Source organism: Oryx dammah, unplaced genomic scaffold (assembly GCF_014754425.2).
Source record: "Oryx dammah isolate SB20612 unplaced genomic scaffold, SCBI_Odam_1.1 HiC_scaffold_25, whole genome shotgun sequence".
Lineage (NCBI taxonomy): Eukaryota > Metazoa > Chordata > Mammalia > Artiodactyla > Bovidae > Oryx > Oryx dammah.
The window spans coordinates 47,933,514-47,960,916 of NW_024070209.1; the positions used below are offsets into that span (position 1 = coordinate 47,933,514).

General features: G+C 42.3%; 2 protein-coding genes and 1 non-coding gene across 10 annotated transcripts in view; 1 reads left to right on the top strand and 2 right to left on the bottom strand.

Annotated features, from left to right (window-relative positions):
• Window positions 1–11,830, top strand: part of IMMT (inner membrane mitochondrial protein) — a 39,746-nt gene extending 27,916 nt beyond the window's left edge. For 4 of the 8 annotated variants that reach the window (XM_040224271.1, XM_040224268.1, XM_040224272.1 and 1 more), the window contains 8 exons: window positions 501–604; window positions 1,850–1,985; window positions 2,525–2,654; window positions 4,058–4,072; window positions 5,195–5,418; window positions 8,047–8,178; window positions 9,397–9,526; window positions 10,879–11,830. In XM_040224271.1, the coding sequence (XP_040080205.1) occupies window positions 501–604; window positions 1,850–1,985; window positions 2,525–2,654; window positions 4,058–4,072; window positions 5,195–5,418; window positions 8,047–8,178; window positions 9,397–9,526; window positions 10,879–11,513 (1,506 nt within the window). In that variant the 3' untranslated portion in view covers window positions 11,514–11,830. The remainder of the gene's footprint in view (window positions 1–500; window positions 605–1,849; window positions 1,986–2,524; window positions 2,655–4,057; window positions 4,073–5,194; window positions 5,419–8,046; window positions 8,179–9,396; window positions 9,527–10,878) is intronic. The other 4 variants (XM_040224270.1, XM_040224274.1, XM_040224277.1 and 1 more) reach the window with 2 other exon arrangements.
• A 5,263-nt stretch (window positions 11,831–17,093) lies between these two features.
• The window catches only part of PTCD3 (pentatricopeptide repeat domain 3), a 28,075-nt gene continuing 17,765 nt past the window's right edge, over window positions 17,094–27,403 (bottom strand). Inside the window, exons 14-24 of the mRNA XM_040224281.1 lie at window positions 26,772–26,822; window positions 24,680–24,769; window positions 24,359–24,387; window positions 23,411–23,517; window positions 22,272–22,350; window positions 22,031–22,121; window positions 21,073–21,158; window positions 20,386–20,534; window positions 18,629–18,670; window positions 18,005–18,163; window positions 17,094–17,718 (exon numbers count right to left, since the gene is read on the bottom strand). Coding sequence (XP_040080215.1) covers window positions 17,640–17,718; window positions 18,005–18,163; window positions 18,629–18,670; window positions 20,386–20,534; window positions 21,073–21,158; window positions 22,031–22,121; window positions 22,272–22,350; window positions 23,411–23,517; window positions 24,359–24,387; window positions 24,680–24,769; window positions 26,772–26,822 — 962 coding nt within the window. The 3' untranslated portion in view covers window positions 17,094–17,639. The remainder of the gene's footprint in view (window positions 17,719–18,004; window positions 18,164–18,628; window positions 18,671–20,385; window positions 20,535–21,072; window positions 21,159–22,030; window positions 22,122–22,271; window positions 22,351–23,410; window positions 23,518–24,358; window positions 24,388–24,679; window positions 24,770–26,771; window positions 26,823–27,403) is intronic.
• LOC120852363 lies at window positions 19,089–19,224 on the bottom strand. The gene has a single exon (XR_005718543.1). It is a non-coding gene; the product is annotated as a small nucleolar RNA SNORD94 (small nucleolar RNA).

Here is a 27,403-nt window from a genome sequence, read left to right on the forward strand (position 1 = left end):
GTGGGGTTCTTGACAAGACTTGATTTTCTCCTTAAAGATTATGGAGAGTCATTCTTGGGGGTAATGTTTTAGGGAAGTAGAGACCCCACAAGTGTGTAAACTTTTTATTATACTTACTAATATTTCAGTAGACCTGCAAGTAAGAAAATTTTATGTACTGGGGCTTCATTGAAGAAAGATTTAATTCACAGACAGTTCGTGACAAGTTGTTCTTATTCATCTTTTCTGCTTCATATCTCCTTTTGAGAATCTAGTAAAAATATTCTCTCTCCTTATAGTATACTTGTGCACTGGAACACACTCTTACAGTTTTGGTGGGTTGGTTGATGGGAGATGATTCATGGACTTCTTTGAACCTCTCATGAACATTAGATTAAGAGTTCCTGTTTGGGAGAAATGTTATATATATTTTCTTAACCTTTGACTTTCTGTATTTAGTCACATTATTGTGACAGTACTAGTGTTTATTCATGTGTTCATAACTAAAGCTTTTTGTTTAGATTGCAGGTGACAAGAAATCAGCTCAGTGGCGCACAGTGGAGGGTGCGTTGAAAGAACGCAGAAAGGCAGTAGATGAGGCTGCTGATGCCCTTCTCAAAGCCAAGTAATTACTCATGGACTTTGACAAGTAATTAGGGCCTCCTGGTGGCTTTCTTTTGGCTCTGTTTTCTTTGTACTGTCTACATAGAAAGAGGAGGCAGAGAAACCCTTCCCTTCTCCACCTGTACTGTATTTTGGTTTTAGGAACATGACAATTTAAAAGGAAGAGAGAATAAAGTATATAATCTGGCCAAAATAAATTTGGCAGAAACTTACATAAACAATTTTGTATTTTATTTGCAGTATTACTTAGGTGATATGTCTATAGTTTACAGAGATTCTGCCATTATTTCAAGGTTTTTCTGGGATGGGTTGAGCAGTTTTATAAGAATTTAAGGAGTGTGTCACACTCTCTTTGCCTTAACTACCAAAGTAGTTAGCATATAATAGGTCTAGTTTTATGCTACCTTGACCTTGATTCCTGAAAGTTGGCTAAAACTAGAATCAAGCAAGCAAACCAAATATAAGTTCAGTCTCTGTCAATAGGAACCTATATTTGAAAATGGGTTCTCATCAACATTATGGAACTGTTATTTGTCATTCAGAATTTTGTTGTCTTAACATAATGTTTATAATTGATAGAGAAAGGGAAGCTTTCTGTTAAAGCCAGCATGTCTTTTAGGAGACTGACCGCATGATGTTCATCACATCAGTAGATTATGATTCAGGGCTCTGAGTTCTCTGTTTGTGGTTTGTAGATTATAGTCCCCCCAGCCTGAATCGAGAGGGCTCCCAAAGACGCAGATCTATGCTCAGTGAGCTCTTTGATTTTCTCCCTTGCCTTTGTCTTCCTCAAGCTCTCATTGGCAAGGGAATCAGTCTAATCCTTGCAAAAGCTACCATTTATTGAGTGCTCTCAATAGCACAGTAGCAGGTACTGTGCAAAACACTGCTCATGAATTACCTCTCATCCCTGTGCCAGGGTGAGCAACAAAGGAGAGGCTGGTCTGGGAGCTAAATAAATCCAGGGTTCTGAAGCCTGTGTCTTTTCCTGTACACCATGCTACTTATCTGGTCCACTCTTTAAATCTAACTTGAGGTGCTAAAAAACTGAGGTGTTTTCAGTTGTTGGTGAGGAAAACTTCTCTGCCTATTGAGTGTGAAAAAGCATTGAGTAGTTGTTTCAAATTAAATGTTTCATAGACTTAATTGTAACTTGTTACAATTGTGGCTGTAACTTGTATTGATTTCAGTTTTTTAATAAAGTTGCCAAGGATTAATACTAAACCTTTGTTTTATTGGTTTCCAGAGAAGAGTTAGAGAAGATGAAAAGTGTAATTGAAAATGCAAAGAAAGAAGAGGTTGCTGGGGCCAAATCTCATATAACCGCTGCAGAGGGGAAGCTTCACAACATGATCGTTGATCTGGATAATGTGGTCCAAAAGGTGGGTTTTTCAGGTCTTTTATAAGTATTTTTTATTTTTTAATGTAGTTGTTTTGTCAAGGAGTTTTTAAGAATTCAGGAAAATATTAAGATTCCTTTCATCTTTCTCCCTTCCCCTGGAAAAGAATATTAGTTGTTACTAATTTTAGAAACTTGCTTTGGACATGAAGTGGATTGTTCAGTATTGTTGATACATTTTATAACAGGTAAGTGTTTGCTCATGGTCATTACTGCTTATGGAAATTTCCATTTTGTGGCATCTCTTTTGTCTGCACTTCTGATCTGTGTGGTTAGTTTTTCCGTGATCCAGAGAAAGAGAGCCAATGGCGTAAGGAGATGAGAAAGGGTTTATCCGTGGCATTTGAACAGAATTAGATGGAAACAAAGACAAGACTTAGATTCCTTTCTCTGACCTTTAGATTTCTTCCTATGTATTACTTATATATTCAAATGTAAATAAATACATGAATATGACATATTTTTTGGAGTGTTTATGGTATTTTTGTTCACTTTAACCACATACCCCTTGTATTTGTTCAGGTTCAGGCAGCTCAATCTGAGGCTAAGGTCGTGTCTCAGTATCATGAGCTCGTGGTCCAAGCCCGGGACGACTTTAAACGAGAGCTGGATAGTATTACTCCAGAAGTCTTGCCGGGGTGGAAGGGGATGAGTAAGTGCAACTCAAGTGTTGGTATTTTACTTTTTCAGTTTTTTTTTTTTTTAACAACTGATCATCTGATCTAAACTTGTCAGCTCCATTCTCTGGTCTAAACCCGTCTGGCATGCATATTTCATCTCGTGTGCAGTATAGTGTTTTCAGCATTTTGTTTCAGTCATACCTGTGACAGGTGACACACCCGGTTTAGCAATGGTGAACACAGATTCCAGCCAGTGTGGAATCTTAGTGAGTGAAGTGACATTTTAACCTTGACTCTATTTGCCTGTTATATATAAAATTATTGAACACCTTTGGCACTTTAAAAATATTCATAATGAATTACTTAAGCATACCTTGTGACTGCTCTGTGACAACCGTGATTGAGAACTCACCCCGGGACATTAGGTGAAAAGGGAAGGTCAGGCTGTGTGGCCTTCAGCTTGCAAATAGCTCAGATTGCAGGGAATTTGGTGGCAATTACACATTGTAACTGCAGGGAGTAGTCACATCTGCATGAAGCGCTGTGTGACTGAAATCACAGGGATCTGGAGTCTCAAGATCAAAATAGTACTTAAATGCCAGTGTCTTTTAGAAACTGAGCATCATGTAGCATTTGAAGAACTAGTGATACAGGCCTCTCTGGGGTGAACGTGTTGAAACTGCATCACAGAACCAAGGCTGGTCTCAGTAGCTCAGGTAATAATACCAGTGCAGGGATTTTAACGGCATCAGGGCCAACGAGAACGATTTAATGGCAAGAAGTAGAATCAAGGCTATCAAAAAATAACTCAGACATGAAGTTAGTTTTCTTTTTCTTGTGGTTGACCCACTTAAGAGGGAGATAGATAGCGGTTTCTCGTCAAAGCAGAAAATAAAATCAGGATTTGTATGAAAGGATTAAGTGGAGAAATACACAGAGTTTAGTCTGATAATAGGTTGAGACAGAGCTGTGTACCTTGTCCATCTTTGCCCTTCTTCCTGCAGCATTGGGTCAGCTCCCTTTCTTTGGTTGAGAACCAGATTTAAGTGGTTGGCTTAATGGACTGTGACTTCCTGAAATAGCCTGCGAGCTAATGTGAAGTGGGCGAATAAACAAGAATTGTAGTTCCTGTGTAAAAATTTAGATGATTGCTTCATGAAAAGAGATGAGTCCCCAGAAACCAAAACTACTTTCAGTGTCATTCACTCTCTGATTTTCTGAAATGTTAGAATTTACCTTGATTTATATTGTTTTATGATCCTTTAAAACTTTTTTAGGAAATACACTCATCATTTCGCTTTTCAGTACTAAAATGTGCTTTTTCTACTACTGGCTTCTGGTTCCTTCTTGTTGTCTTTTGGATATTTCTATACAGTGATCAATAACTGATACATGTTCTTTCTTTTTCTCAAACCGTTGTTCTTTTCCTTTGTAGGTATTTCTGACCTAGGTGAGTAGTTACATGCATTTTATGTTTAAAGACTTGTGTTTTAAGTCTTAAAAAGGCTCAAGTCTTTATTTTGCTTGTGATTCTCATACTAAACTATCAAAATTAATATAAAGTAGAATTATGTTGCATGCCATAAATCTAATTTGGATATTTTTGCCATCCATATGTTCTCAGTAACAAAAATGTTTTTACCATGTGATCGGAAACCTATAGATGTGTGATATATGTGAAGATATATATTTTAAGTTTTTATTTTATAAAATTTCAAACATTAAAAAGTAAGAAAATTGTGATGAACTCCTGTGGACCCGTCTCCCAACTTTGGCAATTACCGACACCTGGCTGGTTTTGTCTCATTTATTCCCCCAGCTTATGTTGAAGCAAATCCCAAATATCATATTCTTTCACTTGTAAAAACTTTCTGTATTTTTTACTGTATCACCAAACCATTGTCACCCTCAACAATAATTCTTTGTGTTATCAAATGTTGCTTCAGACTTCAAGTAGCCCGCTTTCTAGAATGAACACTTGTGGAGTGTGAGATTGGGAAAGAAAAAAAAAACTGAGTCAGAATCTTTGAGTATGATTATTTTGAAAAGCTCTAAAAATGGTTCTTATGGACAGATCTGGCTGCAGATGACTGTCCTGGATTATATTACTTGTGTAAGAAAAAGTACAAAGCTCTGATTAGGGAAAAGTCTGAGAGAATTTGAATTTGAGTCAAGTTTTAGCAGAAAAGAATCTTTATTTGGATTCCTGTTATGCTTGAAAGAAAATGATTGTGTATGTAAGCTTGTCCTGAGAGGCAAAATTAGATTGAGTTATAAAGCCAGTTTATAATTGGTTTAGATTGGAAGTACTAATTTGGGTTACTGGAAAAGAAAAGTGATTCTATACTTGAAGGCCTCCCTGAACAGTTTTGCTTGGAATTGGAAATATCTAGTTGGTGGGCATGAGCTGTGCATTTCTGATTACACTGCAGCCTCTGTATCTCTTATGAAATGTCAGCTCCTCTTGTCTTTTCTTTCTAGCTGTGAAAATTAAATTGCAGTCAGTTGGGGCAAGTTACTTGGATGTATGATTTGGGTGACATCATTGACATTTTCATGTGGTTTGGTTTAGCTGACAAGCTGTCTGCCGACGACCTGAACGCCCTGATTGCTCATGCGCATCGCCGCATTGACCAGCTGAACAGAGCACTGGCCGAACAGAAAGCCACAGAGAAGCAGCACATTGCCTTAGCCTTGGAGAAACAGAAGCTGGAGGAAAAGCGGGCGTTTGACTCTGCAGTAGCAAAAGCATTAGAGCATCACAGAAGTGAGATACAGGCTGAACAGGACAGAAAGGTAAAGAAATGAGTAAAGTTAACCAATATTTATGGGAATCTAGCTTGATTATCTACCTCTCGAAAATAATAGCAGCAGTCACTGACTTCAGAATACTAGCTGTCAATTAGGCCATTGCACCTTTGAATGGAGCTTCTGCCCTTGTTCTTGTCAGAACTTCTAGGGAAGGACGGGTCTAACAGCAAGCCTTTATGTTGAGCAGATGCAGAAGTGCCAGAAAGTAATGAGCTGCTAGCATCCAGGATTATCTAGCTTGTCTTTTCCCAGTGGAGCCTTTCAGCCCCTTAAGCAGTGTTGAAAGAGTCTCTGTTGTTTAGTCACTCAGTTGTGTCTGGCTCTTGTGACCCCAGGGACTATAGCCTGCCAGGCTCCTCCGTCCATGGGCTTTCCCAGGCAAGAATACTGGAGTGGGTTGCCGTTTTCTTCTCCAGGAGATCTTCCCAATCCAGGGATCGAACCTATGTCTCATGCATTGGCAGGCGAGTTCTTTACCACTGAGCTACCTGGGAAGCCCAGGAGTCCCTATTGGATTCTGAGAATATTTTTTTCTGAGTGTTTCTGAGTGGTTGGTGGTTAAGCATGGATAAAATAGCTGTGGTCTTCTGCCTGTGCACATTGTGTATTAAAGAGGTGTCTACTGACTGATTAGGAACCTTGCTACTCATTCTACCTTCGGATAGTCTCAGCTGCATAGCTGACCACTTATTCCTAAAAGTGCTTTCTTACTTAGACTGCCAGATACCACACTCTGCCGGCCCTTCCCCCACCTTGCTGACACTCTTTGGCCTCTGTTGCTCAGCCTTTCAAATATCAGTGTGCATTTGCATTGTCCTGAAACCTTTTATCCATCTTGCTGCCTCCAGGTGCTCTTAGTTAGTCCTGTGGCCAATGTCACTGACATTTATTTTGCAGGCTCTGACCTCTGCCTTGGTTTCTTGGGCTGACTTGATGACTCCAGCTGGATTTTCAGTAGTCATTTCATGTTCAAAACAAATTTCTTGATTCTGTGCAACTTGTTTTCCAGCCCCTCAGCTTGCTTCTCTCCGAATAAATCTCCACGCACTCAGTTGATCAAGCTAGAAATCGTGCTCAGTTGGTTGTTTCCATCAACTTTCGCATTCAGGCCACTGAGAGCCAAACTCTCCAGTAGTCTCTCTCTCAGTCACCACCACCTTAGTCCACATTGTCTTCTTGGCAGGTTCCCTGTTTGCATACCCATCTTTCTTTGTTTACACAGGCAGGTGGTCTTTATTTATAAAATATATTCTCATCAGACACTGGGCTACTGAAAATTCTCCTGACTGCCCACTGCATTTAATATAAAATCCAAATTCGTAACTTATACCTGGAAATCCCTTGATTTCATTCCTGTTTGCTGTGAGCCAGGCTCCCTCCCTTACTTGTTTTATTTTGCAGGTTCCCTGAGTTTTTTTCTTGATGTTTTTTTTGGTGCCTTGACTACATCTTTTTGAAGGCAGAAGGAGAAGAGGGTAGTAGAGGATGAGATGATTGGATGGCATCACCAACTCAATGGACATGAGTTTGAGCAAACCCCAGGAGTTGGTAATGGACAGGGAGGCCTGGCGTGCTGCAGTCCGTGGGGTTGCAAAGAGCTGGACACGACTGAGTGACTGACCAACAACTAAATACTCCCATTCCTATTCCCTTCTCTCTAAAGTAGAGCCTCTGTATCACTTTTTTGTCTGTTGCCCTATTTATTTTCTTAAAAACAGGTATCACAGTCTGAGATGTCACTCATTCCTCTCTTGAAATGTATACCTTGGCAATAGTGCGAGAAGTTTGTCTACCTTGAGCGCCATTTCATTCACGCTTATAGTGGGCAGTACTTGGCACAGGACAGGGCACTATTTATCCATTGACTGAATGGATTCATTCATTAACTGTATTGTTTCTGAGAAAAATTAAGTTATGAATTCCAGGTAATTAGTGTTAAGTAATTTGTAGCATGATCCATGTCTAATTATTAAGCCAGACTTGATAGACTTTTCAGTTTTGCCTTGATTTGGCCTGTGTGAATCTAAATTCATATGAAAATCAGCAGTTTCAGAGCAGCTTTCTTTGTTGAGAGAGATTGTGTTCAATAACTGCCAGATATTTGTTAATTTTCTTAACACTTCTGCATGGTAGGCATTATTATTCACAGAGGAGAAAATGGAGACAGATGATGAATAATTTCCCTGAGGGCACACAGATGGTTGCAGTGAAGCTGTGTTTGATCTCAAATCTTTATAGTTGTTTTTTCTATGAGCTTGGATTTCTTAATTCCCAGGGGAGTTTGTGATTCAGGAAATGACAGTGTTTGTTTAGGAGACAGCCTGGTGATATGGAAGAAACACGAGTTTGAGGGAGGGGTCAAAGAAGCCCCTGTTTGAATCTGATTTTGCTATAGCCATGTGACATAGCTGTGTGACCTTATATGAGTCGCTTTCCCACACTTAGCTTTCTGATTCATATTAGCATTCGAAGTATAAAGTGTGTTCACATTCACAGCCAATCATAGGGGTTCCAGACCAAGAAGCTGCCATCATTGTGGTTACTGGTCTTCCTTGTTTGCGTAAGCATTTGTGCAGATTTGAGAACTCCTCATTACTGTGCTTGGCTTCACAGGTAGAGGAAGTCAGAGACGCCATGGAGAATGAAATGAGAACCCAGCTTCGCCGGCAGGCTGCTGCCCACACTGATCACTTACGAGACGTCCTTAGGGTCCAAGAGCAGGAACTGAAGTATGAGTTTGAGCAGGTGAGGCCTGTTGTAAAACATTGTCTCCTCTTCAACCTTCTTTTCCCATTTATGTTATAAACAGTCTCTGCTTTCATCTAACGTCTCCACGTCCTTTCATATGAGGTATGGAAGCATAGAGAAAAGTTTCTAATGGTAACCATCGTGGAGTGCAGGGGAGGGGGGAGCTTTTTTGCCTTCTAAATATTCATTGATTTGGCTGCGTTGGGTCTTAGTTGCGGCATGTGGGATCCTTGTGAGGCTCACAGACTCTAGTTGTGGTGCGCAGGCTCAGTAGTTGTGGCGAGCAGACTTAGTTGCTTCTCAGCATGTGGGATTTTAGTTCCTTGACCAGGGATCAAACCCTAGTGCCCAGCATTGCAAGGCAGATTGTTAACCCCTGGACCACCAGGGAAGTCCTGGTTGGGAGGTGGGTGGGTGAAGTGGTGGGCTTTTGTATATTTGCAAATCTGCTCCTTTTTACATTAAGGTGTCCCTGTGTGTTACTGATCAGATATGTATTTTATATCTATGTCCTAGTCATTGGAGACTTCGGAGCTTTAAGGAGTGTTGGTACAGGGGTTTCAGGTATCCAGGTGATGACACTTGGCACATGCACTTCCTGCTTTATCTCCACAAACTCTGTGGATTACATAGTAGTTCTCAGATTTTTACATCTGAGGAAACATCCCAGAGAGCTGAAGTTTGGAAATACAGAAAATAATTAGTCTCTACTCAGGCCATTTTATAATACATTAATTTATTATCTTGTCTCACAAGAAGAGAATGAGGTTTTCTAACTAAGGAAAGCTTCTGGAAAATGGAAATTTATGCCGATAGGAAAAGGTGTATTACTTTAAATTCTATTTGTTGCATATTTTTCTGAGAAAAAAATGAACTCAAGAAGATACTGAATTTAATGTAAATATGGGTGGCTATATAGTTACTTTATTTTCTAAAGTTGTCACTTTCTCATTTTAATAGACTTCTTCCTTCTGGTCTTCTTCCTCTTAATATTAGGTTCCACCTGTAAATTTGTAGAAGATTAAAATTAAACATGAGCTATAAATGTTAAGAAATTTTTGAAACTTGACACACACTGTAGGAGTTTCATGACACCTGTTTTGAGATAAAGGCCCTTTTTGCTTTTGAACATAGCAGTTGTTGGAAGACTTAGTGACCCAATAAGTGACATGCATGGAGGTAGCGTCACTTTTTGTCAACTATTTATAATTTCAGGACCTGTCTGAGAAACTTGCTGAACAAGAATTACAGTTTCGTCGGCTCAGCCAGGAGCAGGTTGACAACTTTACTCTGGATATAAACACTGCCTATGCCAGACTGAGAGGAATCGAGCAGGCCGTTCAGAGTAAGCACGTGGAACCTCTTACAGCTGACTTCATTCAGCCCTACTTCTTAGAGTAAATTCTCGTTATGAGGATAATGGTGTACCTGCATTGACATTAGGGAATGAAGATGCCAAAATCACTCTAATAAGTTTTATTCATTTCTTAGAAAATTAGTGTCAGATTTGGTTAAGTTTGGATTACAGAGCTGTGAGAGGAAACTTAAAGGAATCTAAAAGTTAAAGTGTTGGTCACTGAGTCGTGTCCAGTTCTTTGTGACCCCATGGCCTGTAGCCTACCAGGCTCATCTGTCCATGGACTCTCCAGGCAAGAATACTAGAGTGGGTTGCCATGCCCTTCTCCAGGGGATCTTCCTGACCCAGGGATCGAACTCAGGATTCCTGCATTGCAGACAAATTCTTTACCATCTGAGCCACCAGGGAAGCCTAAAACTTAAGGAATCTAAAACTTAAACCTAAAATACCTTGCAGTTATGCTCATTATGTGACCAGCATGAGGTCACCATTTACATGGCAGTTTAGCCTACACACTTTGGTTGTGTCCCACACCAAGTGGAGAAAAGGTCAGTGTTGTGGCTTGCTTACCTGCAAGGCTCTGCTGACCCACGTCCAGCCCTGCTGTCACAGGGTTAGCTGGGGGTGATTTGCTGTTCCACCCACCAGATGGACAGTAGTTAATACTGAAGCCTCCGTGGGCCGCACTGAGAGGGAAATGTCCTGACAGTGGAGATGTGGTTAATGAAACGGGCTTCTTTGGGGTGTGATGGAGCCTTTTTTTCAGATTAGTAGAACAAACTGAGTACTCATGAAATTTCAGGATCCAGTAGCCTCCCATTCCTTTGCAGGAAGTTTCTGATGGCCTTAGTAGAAGTCTTAGCCTAGATTAAGAGGTGTGTTTCTTTCTCAAACATTTCTGGAGATAAACATATCTGAATTAGATACCATGCATTGTCCCAGATGTCACAGGGAGAGGGAAGGGAGACTCACCTGTGTACATCCATCTGCCCTGTTCCCTCCAGGGCTGTAGTCAAAACAAGTCCTCAGCCACTGATGGACATTGGGTTGTTTCCAGTGATTACAAATAAAGTTGTGATGAAAATTTGTGTACAAACCCCCCCCACCACCACCACCACGAAGTCCTCAGCCAAGTATGTCGTGCCTGGTGGCCTCTTGTGAAGAGGCCAGCTAGGAAAGACTGCACCAGAAGCAAGTGGTGGGATGGGTGAGGCAGAGGTTCTGTCCAGCCCCATCTTCCCCTTTTGTGGACTCAGCTTGTTGAAGGTGCATCAGTTCTCTGCATGTATGAAACGGACTTGTAGTCAAGTGGGGAAAACAGTCTCTGTCTTTTTTTGTAGGTCATGCAGTTGCTGAGGAGGAGGCCCGAAAAGTGCACCAGCTCTGGCTCTCAGTGGAGGCCCTGAGGTACCGCATGAAGACAGCGTCTGCAGACCTGCCCACGGTTCCCCTGGGCAGTGCGGTTGAGGCCATCCGAGCCAGCTGCTCCGATAGTGAATTTGCCCAGGCGCTAACCGCGGCCCTCCCTCCAGAGTCCCTGACCCGTGGGGTGTACAGTGAAGAGACCCTTAGAGTCCGTTTCTATGCCGTCCAGAAACTGGCCCGCAGGGTAGCCATGATTGATGAGACCAGAAATAGCTTATACCAGTACTTCCTCTCCTACATACAGTCCCTGCTTCTGTTCCCCCCTCAGCAGCTGAAGCCGCCAGCAGAGCTCTGCCCTGAGGATGCAGATACATTTACGCTCCTGTCATACGCCTCCTATTGCCTTGAGCACGGCGACCTGGAGCTGGCAGCAAAGTTCGTCAATCAGCTGAAAGGGGAGTCCAGACGAGCAGCCCAGGGCTGGCTGAAGGAAGCCCGTGTAACCCTGGAAACCAGGCAGATAGTGGAGATCCTGACAGCATATGCCAGTGCTGTGGGGATAGGGACCACTCAAGTGCAACAGCAGGAAGGCCTAGGAGGAGTCCCGTAAAGTCATGTCTATATCAGAGGAAATCAGCAGTAACACCTGAAGGGTTTGCAACAGGGTCTTAGAATTGTCTAGAAGTGAGAAAGTTACGAGTACTGTTGTAAATGTTAACACCTGTTGCATTTACATTATTTCCACCTGCTATCATGTCAGTCGACTCCAGGAGTATTTTATTTGCAACTTGTGTAACATTTTCTGTTCTTCAGGTTTTACTGATCAGGCTGGTGAGCCAGTCAAATAATGTTTGTGATCACTGTTACTATTGATTTTGCCCTTGGAGCAAACTGAATAAAATAAAAAGATGAAAACTGAGTAGCTTATCCCATTTCAAAAAGTACCATTTCTGGTTTGTTGTGTATATAGAAAATTTCCTTCAGCAGCAGCAACAGAAGTAGGAACACCTGGGTGCTCAGTTTCTAGGCTGTGAATTGGGTTATATAGATAAGCCAAAATGGCACTATATTTATAATTGGAAATATATCATTCCAGTGATTCGAAGGCACTAGAAATAGCGTGTATCCCAAACTTTGATTGCTACCACAGGGAAAAACTGTGTTTCCCACTGGGGCACAGTACATTCACACACACCCTGATGTGCGTGTGTACCTGAAACAGTTTCTGGAGCCACTCCTTCTTTATTGTTAGCATCGTTTATTTGGCTGCAGGTCTTGGTTGTGACACGTGGGATCTTTAGTTGTGTCATGCAAACTCTTAGTTGGGGCACGTGGGATCTTATTCCCTGACCCAGGATTGAACCCGGGCTCCGTGCATTGGGAACGTGGCATCTTAGCCACTGGACCACCAGGGAAGTCCCTCTTTTCTACTTGTGATGCACTCTCTTCTGGTCTGTGGCAGAGAGAAATGTTGGTCTCTTCTCTACCCACAAATTAATGCCACAGCCCTCAGAAGAGTTCCTGGCTCTGAGTTCTGACACCCCGGTAGCTGCCCTTGTTCCTATTTGGTGTGTGGACTGTGAATCTCTCCAATGAAGTGGGGTGATGAGCCTGGAATCTTAAAGGGATTTGAACTGGATTGCTGTCAGACCCAGAGAACTTGCTTACCTTGCTTCTCTGAAGACTAGAACAATTTCCTAGTGGGTAAGCATTAACAAATGTTTTATCTTTTATTTTTCATTTCATGAAATCACTGTCAACATTTTTTTCCAAAATCATAATTTTGTGGAGGCATGTGTTCATAAACAGATTATTGAAGAGGCATTTTAATCTGAGCAACATACCTGGAAATCATGAAAAAAGGAGATAATTGATTATATATTTCTGCAGGAGTATACCAGCGGATGATTGTTACATGAGCAGTATGAAAAGGCAAAAAGGTACGACACTCCCCAGGTTGGTAGGGGCCCAATATGCTACTGGAGAAGAATGGAGAAATAACTTCAGAAACAATGAAGACAGAGCCAAAGCAAAAACAACACCCAGTTGTGGATGTGACGGGTGATGGAAGTGAAGTCCGATGCTATAAAGAGCAATATTGCATAGGAACCTGGAACGTTAGGTCCATGAATCAAGGCAAATTGGAAGTGGTTAAACAGGAGATAGCAAGAGTGAACAACATTTTAAGAATCAGTGAACTAAAATGGACTGGAATGGGTGAATTTAACTCAGATGACCATTATATCTATTACTGTGGGCAGGAAGAAATGGAGTAGCCCTCATAGTCAACAAGAGTCCAAAATTCAGTACTTGGATACAATCTCGAAAACAACAGAATGTTCTCTGTTAGTTTCCAAGGAAAACCATTCAATATCACACACAGTAATTAAAGTCTGTGCCCCGACCAGTAATGCTGAAGAAGTTGAAGTTGAATAGTTCTGTGAAGACCTACAAGACCTTCTAGAACTAACACCCAAAAAAGATGTCCTCTTCATTATAGGGGACTGGAATGCAAAAGTAGGAAGTCAAGAAATACCTGGAGTAACAGGCAAATTTGGCCTTGGGGTACAAAATGAAGCAGGTCAAAGGTTTAGAGTTTTGCCAAGAGAATGCACTGGTCATAGCAAACACCCTCTTCCAACAACACAAGAGAAGACTGTACACATGGACATCACTGGATGGTCAACATTGAAATCAGATTGATTATATTCTTTGCAGCCAAAGATGGAGCAGCTTTATACAGTCAGCAAAAAATAAGACCAGGAGCTGACTGGCTCAGATGACGAATTCCTCCTTATTGCCAAATTCAGACTTAAATTGAAGAAAGTAGGGAAAACCATGAGACCATTCAGGTTTGACCTAAATCAAATCCCTTATGATTATACAGTGGAAGTGACAAATAGATTCAAGGGATTAGATCTGATAGAGTGCCTGAAGAGCTATAGACAGAGGTTCGTGACATTGTACAGGACAACAGGGATCAAGACCATCCCCAAGAAAAAGAAAAGCAAAAAGGCAAAATGGTGGTCTGATGAGGCCTTTCAAATAGCTGAGAAAAGAAGCAAAAGGCAAAGGAGAAAAGGAAAGATATAAGCATCTGAATACAGAGTTCCAAAGAAGAGCAAGGAGAGATAAGAAAGCCTTCCTCAGTGATCAGTGCAAAGAAGTAGAGGAAAACAACAGAATGGGAAAGGCTAGAGATCTCTTCAAGAAAATCCGATACCAAGGGAACATTTCATGCAAAGATGAGCACAATAAAGGACAGAAATGGTATGGACCTAACAGAAACAGAAGATATTAAGAAGAGGTAGCAAGAATACACAGAAGAACTACAAAAGATCTTCAGGACCCAGATAACCATGATAGTGTGATCACTCACCTAGAGCCAGACATCCTGGAATGTGAAGTCAATTGGGCCTTAGGAAGCATCACTATGAAAAAAGCTAGTGGAGGTGATGGAATTCCAATTGAGCTGTTTCAAATCCTAAGAGATGATGCTGTGAAAGTGCTACACTCAGTATGCCAGCAAATCTGGAAAACTCAGCAGTGGCCACAGGACTGGAAGAAGTCAGTTTTCATTCCAATCCCAAAGGCAATGCCAAAGAAGGCTCAAACCACCGCACAGTTGCACTCATCTCGCACACTAGTAATGCTCAAAATTCCCCAAGCCAGGCTTCAACAGTATGTGAACTGTGACCAGATTTTCAAGCTGGATTTAGAAAAGGCAGATGAATCAGATATCAAACTGCCAACATCAGCTGGATCATTGAAAAAGCAAGAGAGTTCCAGAACATCTACTTTTGCTTCATTTATTAAACTTATATGCGGAATACATCATGACAAACGCTGGGCTGGGATCAAACGCACAAGCTGGGATCAAGATTGCCGAGAGAAATATCAATAACCTCAGATATGCAGATGACCCCACCCTTACGGCAGAAAGTGAAGAACTAAAGAGCCTTTTTATGAAAGAGAAGAGTGAAAATGTTGGCTTAAAGCTCAACGTTCAGAAAACTAAGATCGTGGCATCCGGCCCCATCACTTCATGGCAAATAAAACAGACTTTATTTTTAGGGGCTCCAAAGTCACTGCAGATGGTGACTGCAGCCGTGAAATTAAAAGATGCTTACTCCTTGGCAGGAAAGTTATGACCAACCTAGACAGCCTATTAAAAAGCAGAGACATTACTTTGCCAACAAAGGTCCGTCTAGTCAAGGCTATGGTTTTTCTAGTGGTCATGTATGGATGTGAGAGTTGGACTATAAAGGCTGAGCACTGAAGAATTGATGCTTTTGAACTGTGGTGTTGGGAGAAGACTCCTGAGAGTCCCTTGGACTGCAAGGAGACCCAACCAGTCCATCCTAAAGGAAATCAGTCCTGGGTATTCATTGGAAGGACTGATGTTGAAGCTGAAACTCCAATACTTTGGCCACCTGATGCGAAGAGCTGATTCATCTAAAAAGATGCCGATGCTGGGAAAGATTGAAGGTGGGAGAAGGGGACAACAGAGGATGAGGTGGTTGGATGGCATCACCAACTCAGGGGACATGAGTTTGGGTAAACTCTGGGAGTTGGTAATGGACAGGGAAACCTGGTGTGCTGCAGTCCATGGCATGCCGCAGAGGTGAACACAACTGAGCAACTGAACTGATACCAGCTAATGATTATTATATTCACGTCTGCATGGCATCTAATGTCCTTTGATTTGGGAATCCAGTAGACTGTTTAGGCCTGGCTGGGTTGGGGTTAATTTTTTTAGTTCCTCTTCACTTTCTACCGTAAGGGTGGTATCATCTGCATATCTGAGGTTATTGATAATTCTCCCAGCAATCTTGATTCCAGCTTGTGTTTCTTCCAGTCCAGCGTTTCTCATGATGTACTCTGCATATAAGTTAAATAAGCAGGGTGACAATATACAGCCTTGACGCACTCCTTTTTCTATTTGGAAACAGACTGTTGTTCCATGTCCAGTTCTAACTATTGCTTCCTGACCTGCATACAGATTTCTCAAGAGGCAGGTTAGGTGGTCTGGTATTCCCATCTCTTTCAGAACTTTCCATAGTTGATTGTGATCCACACAGTCAAAGGCTTTGGCATAGTCAATAAAGCAGAAATAAATGTTTTTCTGGAACTCTCTTTGCCTTTTTCCATGATCCAGCAGATGTTGGCATGCGAAGAGTTGACTCATTGGAAAAGACTTTGATGCTGGGAGGGATTGGGGGCAGGAGAAGGGGACAGAGGATGATGGCTGAATGGCATCACTGACTCGATGGACGCTGAGTCTGAGTGAACTCTGGGAGTTGGTGATGGATAGGGAGGCCTGGCATGCTGCAATTCATGGGGTCGCAGAGTCGGACACGACTGAGCGACTGAACTGAACTGGGGTTAATTTTGGGGTGTGCTAGTTCTTCGTTGCTGCTGGAGGGTTTTCTCTAGTTGTAGATAGCAGCGGCCACCCTCTAGCACCAGCTCACAGGCTCAGTATGTGGTGCACAGACTTAGTTGCTCAGCTGCATGTGGAATCTTCTGGACCAGGGATCAAACCCATGTCCTCTGCATTGGCAGGTGGATGGATTCTTATTCATTCTACCACCAGGGAAGTCCCTCAAGTCTTCCTGAGCTCTATAGAACTGTTTTTGGGTTTCACCTTTCTAAAATCTTTTATAAAGCCCATGGTTGTGCAGGTCAGCTAGACAGCATTCTTTTACAGGTTAGTCTCCTTCCTGGGCCAGGCTGGAGACTCCTTCAGCACCTCCCACCCTCCTTTGCATACCTTTCATTTCAGCATCCCATGCCCTAACACACTGCCTTATCTCAAAGAAATAAGCCCATTTCTCTGGTATACTGCCACTCTTCCACTAAGATCTAAATGATTCTAAATGATAAACCTTGCCTACCCATCCACACTAATGACTGCTGTCTCATAGCAGGTCCTGTTACCAGCAGTAAAACAGCTTTACATCATGACCAGATACACTTACATGATGATTTGATGACCAGCAACAGGCAGTCATGTCAAGGAAACACTTGAGTCCTCTTTTCACAAGCCTTCATTCAGATCACTGGAAGCACAGTACACCTGAAGAAGGTGCCAGCACGCTCAGAGAAAGGGAGAAAGGACACACCTGTGTCAGCCCCAAGCCTACTGGGAGACTGGGGTGTGCAGAAAGAAGGCAGACGCACACAAACATACCTTAGTAACTATTTATTTACAGCTTTCATCTTCCCAGCTGTGCAGCCTAAAGTCCTGTGATTGTTCAGTTCTCAGATGCACCATGTTCCACATACAAACATCCCTGAACTTGGGATACTATTGACCCAGTATCAATGTGATGAAACTGCACAAAATCTTCCTTTAGACTCTCTCTGTGAATTGGAGGAAGTGCCACTGTCATAGCATCAGCCAACACAAGGTACAGTCCACAGCAGGGGAGGGCAAATGGCGCTGACGTCAGCGCAGAAGACGCCTGCCGCAGGTGTGCTCAAACGAGCTGCACACCCCACAGTGTGGCCACAGAAGTGAGGACAGCGGCGCTGCTTCTGTCCACATGGTAACCCTCACACAGGTGGCTAGCCTGGGAATTTAACCTAAACAAGCCAGTGTATATCAACTGTATTTCAAGGTTCACCAAATCTGTACAGTTTTCTTCATATTACAGATATTAACATCTCAGGTATCCAGTGTAATCACAGCTGGGCTTGGTCACAGCTGCTCCTGATTCACACACTTTTTATTTTATTTGTCTTTGCTGGTATCGCTATCACTTTCACTATCACTGTCACTGGTCAGTGCGGTTAGGTCTCCCAGGGCTTCCCTGTAAGAAAAATAAATAGAAGGGTCACACTGAAACTCAGGCCTGGGGGCTGGGGGTCTCTACAGCTGCACTAGAGCAACAGAGGACAAGATCCAGTAAGTCAATGTATAGGCCTCCCTGACTCGTATGACAAAAAACAGCATTAAACCAACACATTCTGACTTTCTGTAAAGAAAGGGAATTCAGGGCTGGAAAGCTACAGACATGTGAATGGGCAGATAGATGGGCTGCTTCATCTCTTAACTTTTCTTCATGGTGATGACACAGAGCCCAAGAGCCCACTTACTTCTGTTCTTGGCTGAGGGTGAAGTCGGCAATTAACCTCTGGGTGAGGCCCTCACAAATAGGCAGGCTGAAGGAATTCGCCAGCTTAATAACATCAATGGCCTGGGCCGGGCTGCTGGATGCTTTGGCACTATCCATAAACTCATTCAGCAACTCATTCCTGTAAAAGGCAAAATGTCAACATCTGCTAGCTACGCCCCTCACAGATTTACATACAAAATCTAGTATCTTACAAAGATCGGTACCTTTGGAGACAGTTACATGAAGTTTAACTTTAAAGGGCTAATGAGATAATGAATACTGTTAATTCAACGTGCCTTCATCCTCAACATCTTCATCATCAAATTTACCATCTTCAACATGATTCAGCATGCTTTCATGTGGATCTATCCACAGTATATTAACAACATGTTGTGACCACTAAGCACAGAGTAAGAAAACTGCACTTGCCTCAGGATGCCTTAGGTGGTGGGAGTGACTGTCCATTTGCTTGCCTAACAGAAAAGTGCCCAATTGCCACCACTAAGGTACGTGAGAAATTCCACACCACCCCCCACCCCGTAAGAGTGAAACCTACATGGCTAACCTAGGATGTATGCACAAAGGCCTGTTAACTTGAACTTACCTGGGGATCTTATTATGTTTCCTGAAAAGCCCCAGCATTTTCCTGGTCAAGATGAGATAGGAAAGAGATTAGGAACAGTAACAGAACAGATGGCAATCGAGTGACCAGAGCTATTCTTCCGGACACAGACACTAAGTGTCCTTCCACCTACAGTGGAAGCTCCCGAAGACAAACATCTGGAAGCCCTACCAGCTCCCAGCCTCATCTCTACGTAAGAATCACTCCAGGTGCCTCAACCCTCTTCTCCAACTTCACGTGTGAACATTACATGCTGCACAGGCAAATGTGTTTTGTTATGAGCATTGAGAATTGCTGGGGTTCACCCTCCTCTAGAGGATCACTTCAGTTCTCCCAGGAAGGGAATGTATCACGTGGGCAGAGGGAAGGGAGGGAGGCAAATGCTGTACAATCTCTTCTCTCTTTCGTGATCCAGTGTGTCTTAGGCTGACATTATGAAGAGCAGGCTCAGATTAAGGCACGAGTCTCATGTAAGTGCTCACCAGCATCCTGCCACATGCAGGATGAAGGAGAAGCACATACATTCAGCTCCCATCATCAGCTGAGGTCCGTACCCCTGCGCCAATCATCACAGCCTGATTCACAATGTGTGTCAACCTGCCCGAGTCAACGACTCCAGACATCACAGGTCAGCAGCTGTGCAAGTTGTGTGATTCACCACCAGTCAAGACCAGTTGAGCAGCAAAGCCTACACCGGCTTTTCCTAGAGAGAGCGAACACCCACACCTTGGACTGACAGTCATATGTTCAACATAAGGTCCTCTTTTGGGAACAACCATCCACAACTACCCCCTCACTGGCCCTAACAACTAACATTTACATCCAAAATAACATAAAGCGGAACCATACAACTATAACCACCCCAACCAAGTACTCCTTTGTTGACTTCTCTGCTTTTGGAAAAATGAATATGCGTAAGTCTCCATTCACAATTAAACACTAGAAATGAGTATGAGAATGAACTGCCAACAAGAACACACAGAAATAGAATACAGTGGCACAAACCAATGATGGGTTCTAGTCAAGGCTAGGTTTAGTCGATACTGGTAAATGCCACTTTCCTCAAGTTCCAGTATATAGCCCACATTTTAAGCCGGGGCTGTGGGTGTGGGGAAACCATCCATAAATGAGATACCAATGCTCAAAACACTTTCAAAATTAAGATTCTCTCGTCATTGTGTTTGATTTAGGTGACTAGAGATACAGAAAATGAAGATAAAGAGACTGAGCCCACTGAACCACATCCTTTCTTACACATGCATATTGATTCTTCTTCCCCAAGTTTGCTTTTTAGTTAGTAATTTGGACGTTCCCCTAGAAAACTCATTATAGGGCTTCCCTGGTGGCTCAGTGGTAAAGAATCTGCCTGCCAATGCAGGAGACATGGGTTCGATCCCTGGTGTGGGAAGATTCCACATGCCATGGAGCAACCAAGTCCGTGCATCACCACTACTGAACTTGTGCGCGAGAGCCCAGAAGCCACAACTACGGAAGCCCGTGAGCCCACACTGCGCAACGAGAAGCCTGTGCACCACGACTAGCGAGGAGCCCCACTTCCTGCACCTAGAGAGAAGTGGGTGCAGCAACGAAGACCCAGCATAACCAAAATTAAAAAAAACAAAACCGAAACCAGAAAACACCTCACTGTGCAGAAACCCGTTTGTCTCCTGAGAGACCACACATCACACAGCCACATTAGAGATGCTTTCAGTGACACGTGTGGTGTTGTGTGTACTCACCAGGCTTCCTGGGTTCTCCCAGCCCTTAAGAAGAGGATGGCTATGTAGTTCAGAGACCTGGCTGGCCACTCTGAAGCAGTCTGTCTAGCATCTTGGCTTTCGTAAGTCGATTTGATGTCTGCAGCACAGTCAGCAAACGCCGCCTGCAGCTGAGAGGCCCCAAGAGTCAGCAGAACTGCCTCGCTAGTTTTATGACAATTTAAGAACAGAAGACTCCACAGGACCATTAAAATTTTTGAGCATTGCATCTTACCATCTGAACACATCGCATGTACAGCACATACATATTAACAACAACAAAAAAAGGCAAAGCACCCGACGTTGATGTGATAATTTTTTTAGCCATGTATTTCAAATCCAACCATGGGTTTTCTCTTTAGAGACAAAAAAGGAAAGAAAAAGGAAGGGAGGGTATTCTAATTGGTTGGGTATGTTGAGATGTGTCTTTTTTATCTTTTCAGCCACACCACACACATCCAGTATCTTAACTTGGGCACCCTCTTATGGAAGTATGGAGTCTTAACCACTGGACTGCCAGGGAAGTCAGATGTGTAGATTTAAATCTGGGTTTAGGTGGCAGAATTCTGCACAGTAGATGAAACCATGGGAATTACCCTCCCTAAGTGCTCAGTATTAGAGGATATGCTGGCTAGTGTATATCTAACAAAGAGAGCAAAACAAGCCTACCTCTGGTGGGTGCTGATCCCTTGCCATGAGCATCAGAATCTCTTCTTTTAGGTCATTGCGAAAAGTATGACCATATTCTTTACTATCTTAAAACAAAAAGGAACAGAGTGAGACGTGATCACCATCATGTAAAACCAACATTCTTTGACCTTTGTCCATTGTCAGCAGTCATCCATATTGGGGCAGAGGGTGGGGGGTGGGGGAAGGGAGAAAAAAATAAGAAAATTCATTGCTGACACGTATTCCAGGATTCTAGAAACTAGCATGATTCACCATAGGAAAAGGACAAGAGAGTAGTGAAAGCCAGCGCCAGTAACTGGCTCCTGGGCAATTGCTAACAGCATGTGGGCCACACTCAAGCAGACTCCCGCTCCCCGTGGTTTTATAGCACGTGGGAATCGTCAACGGTCCTTGTACACTGTCACCAGAGCAATCCTGTAAGGCAGGATGGCAGGGCTATGGTCTCAGTGTCTCATGTCAACTTGAGGCAAACAGGAACGGATTTTACGATCACAGTCACCTAATGGGTGAGCTACAGCATCTTCTGCAGTCAGTTTACATGCGTAACACACACACACAGTCACGGCCGCTCCTTAGAAACCATACTATCACCAGTATCACTGTTAGCTACTGAAGCACAGAGATGCATCACAGTCCAGTGAATGAATGGCACAGGTTTTGCAGGTTGCGATTTCGGGTGACCCATGTAACTAACACAAGTGCACAAAACCCAGCCTTTCCTGGTCACAAAACAACCAACTGAAGTCCTTTCCACCCCACTGTTACTCATGCAATCCAACATGAAACACGAGCAAGTCACCCTGAAGGAGGCCTCAACTACAGAGTTTAATTTAGTGAAAAAATGGAAGCTATCTTCCCTAACCACATTAACACTCTTGTGAATCAAAATGTAAGACAACAGAGTAAGATGGGTCGGGACACACAGACTGAAACTGACCTTTCCAGATCTGAGGAATCATTTCTAGTCGATTGGCTACGTCTAATGCTTGGAGAAGATCTATTAATGTTTGGGAATGGGGAAAGAAGACCTGGTTAAGAAAAATACAAATACATTTTTAAGTATTACTCAGCAAAGACACACACAAACATCTACAATGATGTTAAGACACACACAAACATCTACAATGATGTTAAGACACACACAAACATCTACAAATGTTAAGTCATGAATCACTTACTGAAGGTATCAGGTCCTTATACCACTTCAAGGTGACATCAATTTGTTCCATCAGACAAAGCAAACTAAAGAACTTGGAACTGTGATGGAGAAAGAAAACACGTTTAGTCTACAATCCCTGCCTAGTAGGGAAATGATTACATTACAGCACAGTCATATAATGACATATTACACAGAACTTAAAGACAATTTATAAGTTACAATTTCAAGTGACACAGGTCAATGCATGACCCAGGAGGTGCTGCCAACGGTGCTTTCTGGACTTTCCAGTTTGACATTTATCTTCAACTGGTCACTGATGCCACCGCCATACACTCTCAGCTCATGGTGGAGAGGAGTGAGGATACTACTCAACAAATGTGCAATGTGAAGAGAGGATCTGGACACATGGAAGAGAACCACCACGCACCTATGAACAGGCTGCCTTCTTATGTTCTTGTTTTTATCTGCCTAAAAGCAAACCCATGTAAGGAGTCTCTTTGGGCTCCAACATCTTTAAAAACAAGAGAGGCTAAGATGAAATCTTTAGGGATTCACCCTGCTATGAATTTGAAAATATGAAATAGGACAGTGTGGCTTCCTGGGTAGCTCAGCTGGTAAAGAATCCACTTGCAATCCAGGAAACCCCATTTCGACTCCTGGATTGGGAGGAACCCCTTGAGAAGGGTTAGGTTACCTACTCCAGTATTCTTGGGATTCCCTGGCGGCTCAGAGGGTAAAGAATCCGCCTGCAACGCAGGAGACCTGGGTTCTATCCCTGGGTTGCAAAGATTCCCCTGGAGGAGGGCATGGCAACCCATTCCAGTATTTGGCCTGGAGAATCCTTATGGATAGAGGAGCCCTGTGGGCTCCATGGGGTCGCAAAAAGTCTGACAGGACTGAGAGAATAATCACAGAACAGCAGAAGGAAAAGATACATGGATTTAAAGTTACAAATAGATTAAAAAATACACAGTGGACACCTCAGTCTGAAAAATCAGTTTTACCACTGAATCTTCCAAGTGTTCAAATAACTGGTATTGTTAAAGTCAGAATCATGCTGCCTAAAATAAGACTGCCAAGTCTCCCACCTGCAGAACTGACCATTGGTTGCATACAGGTGTTCCGTTAATGCAAAGGATACATTTCCAATTCACTTACTAATAAAAATTACGCCGAGGATCGGGGCCAATGAATTTCCGGTTGTCTCCAGTGTTTAAAAGGCCATGGACCTGGTAAGCAAGTTCTAGATCTCTGAGAGAAGAGCACTGAAAATGTAGAAGTAGTAAATAACCATCACTCAGTGATCCTTATCAGCCAAAGGTGGCTCACTACATGAAGCAAGAAAGTAGATACCTGGGGAAACACGTATACTGATTTAACATTTTACTGACTGACAGCAAATGAATTGTAAGAAATTGGGGGGTAGGGATAAAATCACCAAGGTCAGTGAAGTTTAAAGCAAAATAATGTTCATCTAGTAATGACACCTGTATTTAGTATTAGACAGAAACACTTGGGATGTCATGCTTAAGACAGATGGAGTGCTATCTCTAGCATCACTATGCTGGCAAAAATCCCCAAGAAATAACTCCAGAACCCGCCCAACAAGAAGTCATTCCCTTCTATGAAATACTATATTGCCAACAACAAACAAGATACTATGGAAATGAGTGTGGACATGCATGTCTGAATACCCAGAGGAAAGAACCTGGAAAGACACACACTAAGTTGTAAAGCAATTATTCTCAGGGAATAAGACTGCTAAATTCATTCTGAAACTGCTTGAAAATGTTTCCTATGATTAGCACGATAAGCTGAAAAAACAAAATTAGACATAACCATCAATCTAATAAGTTACCAACTGGCAAATATGAAAAACTCTGAAAGCTTATCTGAAGAAAGGTATGAAAAAAGATAACACAATCAACACAGTAGGAATGCTGTGATTTTGTAGAGATTTTAGAGGAATAAAAAATTAGGACTAATGACATGAACACAAGAGTTAGGAAGTGAAAGAATCATGGAGAGTCCTCCCAACCACCAATGACGAATTTAGGAAATGGATAAAAGAAAAAAAAAAAGTTTTAAGCAAGAAATGGTACTTACAACCCTCATGGCTGACTGAAAAAACATATCTGAAAAATCAAAGTTCAGAAGAGCCTTGGTTACTATGCATAAAGTAGGTTTTCAGGTCAGTAACATTAATTAAAAATCCTGGCAACAAAACTGGTAAGGTGTAGGACAAACCTAAAAGAATGAAAACACAAGGAGAAGCAACATACAGCACAAGCCACTGACACTCTGCTTTCTCAGAATAACCACCCAAAGATGACTAAACTAAATCAAACCCCATCCTCATCCCAAGGCTCTATAACCGCAGTCAGGAAAAGAGGCTGGCCGTCTTACGGCAGCAATTTCTGCACGTACCGTCATCCGGGTCCTTTGGAGAAAACTTCTTTCCTGTTATTTCATCCATGATATCATAGATGATGAGGGATGATCCTTTTGAAGGGCTTTCTGCAGAAAAAGAAGGCAACTGGGTTTTCTCAGAAGCCCACTTCCTGCACTACCATGGGGTTGGCAGAACTAGTCCTAAGGCCGCCTTTCTCATTCCTCCACCCAAGCCAAGGAGCTGGCCAGGCATATCCCTGTGAGAGGAATGAGTGCACCCTCTGCTGAGTGCAGCTCTCCCCAAGGCCCGGGTCAGTTACAGCACTCCCAACAGATGCAGCCCCTCCTTCCTAGTCTCCTCACAAGGCGGACTTGCACTGAAACGGGAGACAGACGGACACCCTCACCAAGCCTGCCTACTTAGAAAACAAACATGTTTCTTGCTAATAAACATTTGTGCTCCTTTTAAATATAACCAGGATGAGAGCCAAGGAACAGAAAACTGTAGAATCAAAATGCATCTATGACATTTTCAGTTGAACATTTCACATTATTTATCTATATTTCCTTCGCCACCTATGCACCTGCAAGTGATAATATAGTTTCAGTGACAGCATAGATGTACTTCTGAAGTTCCTCAAGGATGTTTGCACTTGTTACAGTTCTAATCATTCTAATATCCTAATAGCCTATTTTATATGTATCATCTCTTATTTTAGGCTTTTTCCTTTGGGTAAATTCCTAGCAACTATTATTACAGACAATAATAGATTTATATCCCTAAGACACACTGACACTCCTGCCCCTATGACCGTGGGTGTTACTTAGGAAACATAAGTACCAGTGACTTTAGTTAGCCAAGGTGATGTGTGATGTTATAGTGGAATAGGCTTTAGAGTGAGAATTACTTAGTTTTAGTACAATACCTACTCTTGCCTGGAAAATCCCATGGGCGGAGGAGCCTGGTAGGCTGCAGTCCATGGGGTCGCACAGAGTCAGACACGACTGAGTGACTTCACTTTCACGCATTGGAGAAGGAAATGGCAACCCAGCCCAGAGTTCTTGCCTGGAGAATCCCAGGGACGAGGGAGGCTGGTGGGCTGCCGTCTACGGGGTCGCACAGAGTCGGACACGACTGAAGTGACTTAGTAGTAGCAGTACAATACCACCGAAGTTTAATAAAATTTTAGATGACAAAATTACTGTGGAAACAGTTCACCTGTTTTCAAGATAAAGTCATTTAACGGCTCCTACTTCCCTTTTTCAAGATAAAGTCATTTAACGGCTCCTACTTCCCTATGTGTGAGAATGTGAATTTTGCAAAACTACCCTTCCAAAATAAAGATTTTCTGTTGTTTTCACACAAAAAGCCCATTACAGGAGAGAAAGACTGGAACTGTCATTTCTAAAGCTAGGGTTGTTTCTCAGGTTGGGGCAAATGGCTAAGAACCTACAGTACTTACTACATGCCTCCCAAACATGAACGGGACACTACACAGAATTCATTTCATCATTACATCGTGATGGCATTACTCGGGTAAGATATCCAGTCCCTTCCCACACATCTGGTAAATGGTAGAGATGAAACTTCAACTCAGGTGTGCCTTGCTCCAAAATCCATTCAATAGAGCACAGCTGACCTAAAATTAGGTAACAAATGGAGCCTTGAAGTTCTCCCATGAGGCTTCAAAATAATGTTTACTGTGGAGCAGGACTATCCAACAGCTTCCTGCAAAGACGGAAATGTTCTATAATTGCATCACTGATGATGCAGTCCAGTCACAAGTGGCTACTGAGCACTAATGCTATGAAGGAATTTAATTAAATAGCCACGTGTAGCTAAGTAGCTACTGTATTGGACAGCACAGTTCTGGAGGGCAAAAGGAATTCCAAACTCAAGTACCTTCTGGCCAAAACCATACACTGCCCGTTAGTACATTTAATGACCTTCCTCCACTCCAACTTAAAAGTTTTACATGACAAAAAGATGACACTACCCTCACACTACCCTCAAGAGTAACTTTTTGCTCAGGCTGTAGACAATGCTATTCCGTGAACTATCCAATCTTAATTCATTAGCAATGAAGTTAGCCTAATCTCTACATAAATAACATAATGACATACATACCATGTTGATAAAACAGCTGAATAATATGATGATATGTTGCAAGCGAGGGTTCTTATGTTACCAGGTACATAGAAAAAAGAAAAAAAATGTCAAACACAGCTATACAAAATATAGCTTACTGAGGTATAGTGAATAAAAACATTAGTGGTGTTACATAAGTAGAAGATGCATTCCGTTCCTCTGAACAAAGACATTTCCCAGCTGATGTGATTAATGTAAAGGTGGAAAGGTGTCATAGAGATCAAATTCCTCTTAGAAAGTCCAGACACCTATCACTAAAACATTACAGTCAATACTCTTGTGAGTTTCATTTAAGAACACTAAAAGATAGAAGTGAACTGATTCAATAACATAAATACTGAAAAATATAGAACATACTAGCACACAATTGGGTTCAAATACTTAATTATGCCAGAAAACGTCACGAGATTTTAAAACCAGCCAACTATAAGTAAACAATTCTCCCTAGAATCAAGAAATCCATTAAAAAGCATCTAAAATCCCAAGAGTCTAATTTGCTATAAATAGCAAAAAGATGATAAAGAAGAGCTCCCATTATACTAAATATACATCATTAAAAAGTGTGCTTAATGGTGGAAAGGAAATTCCTACCATATTATGTAAATAGCACA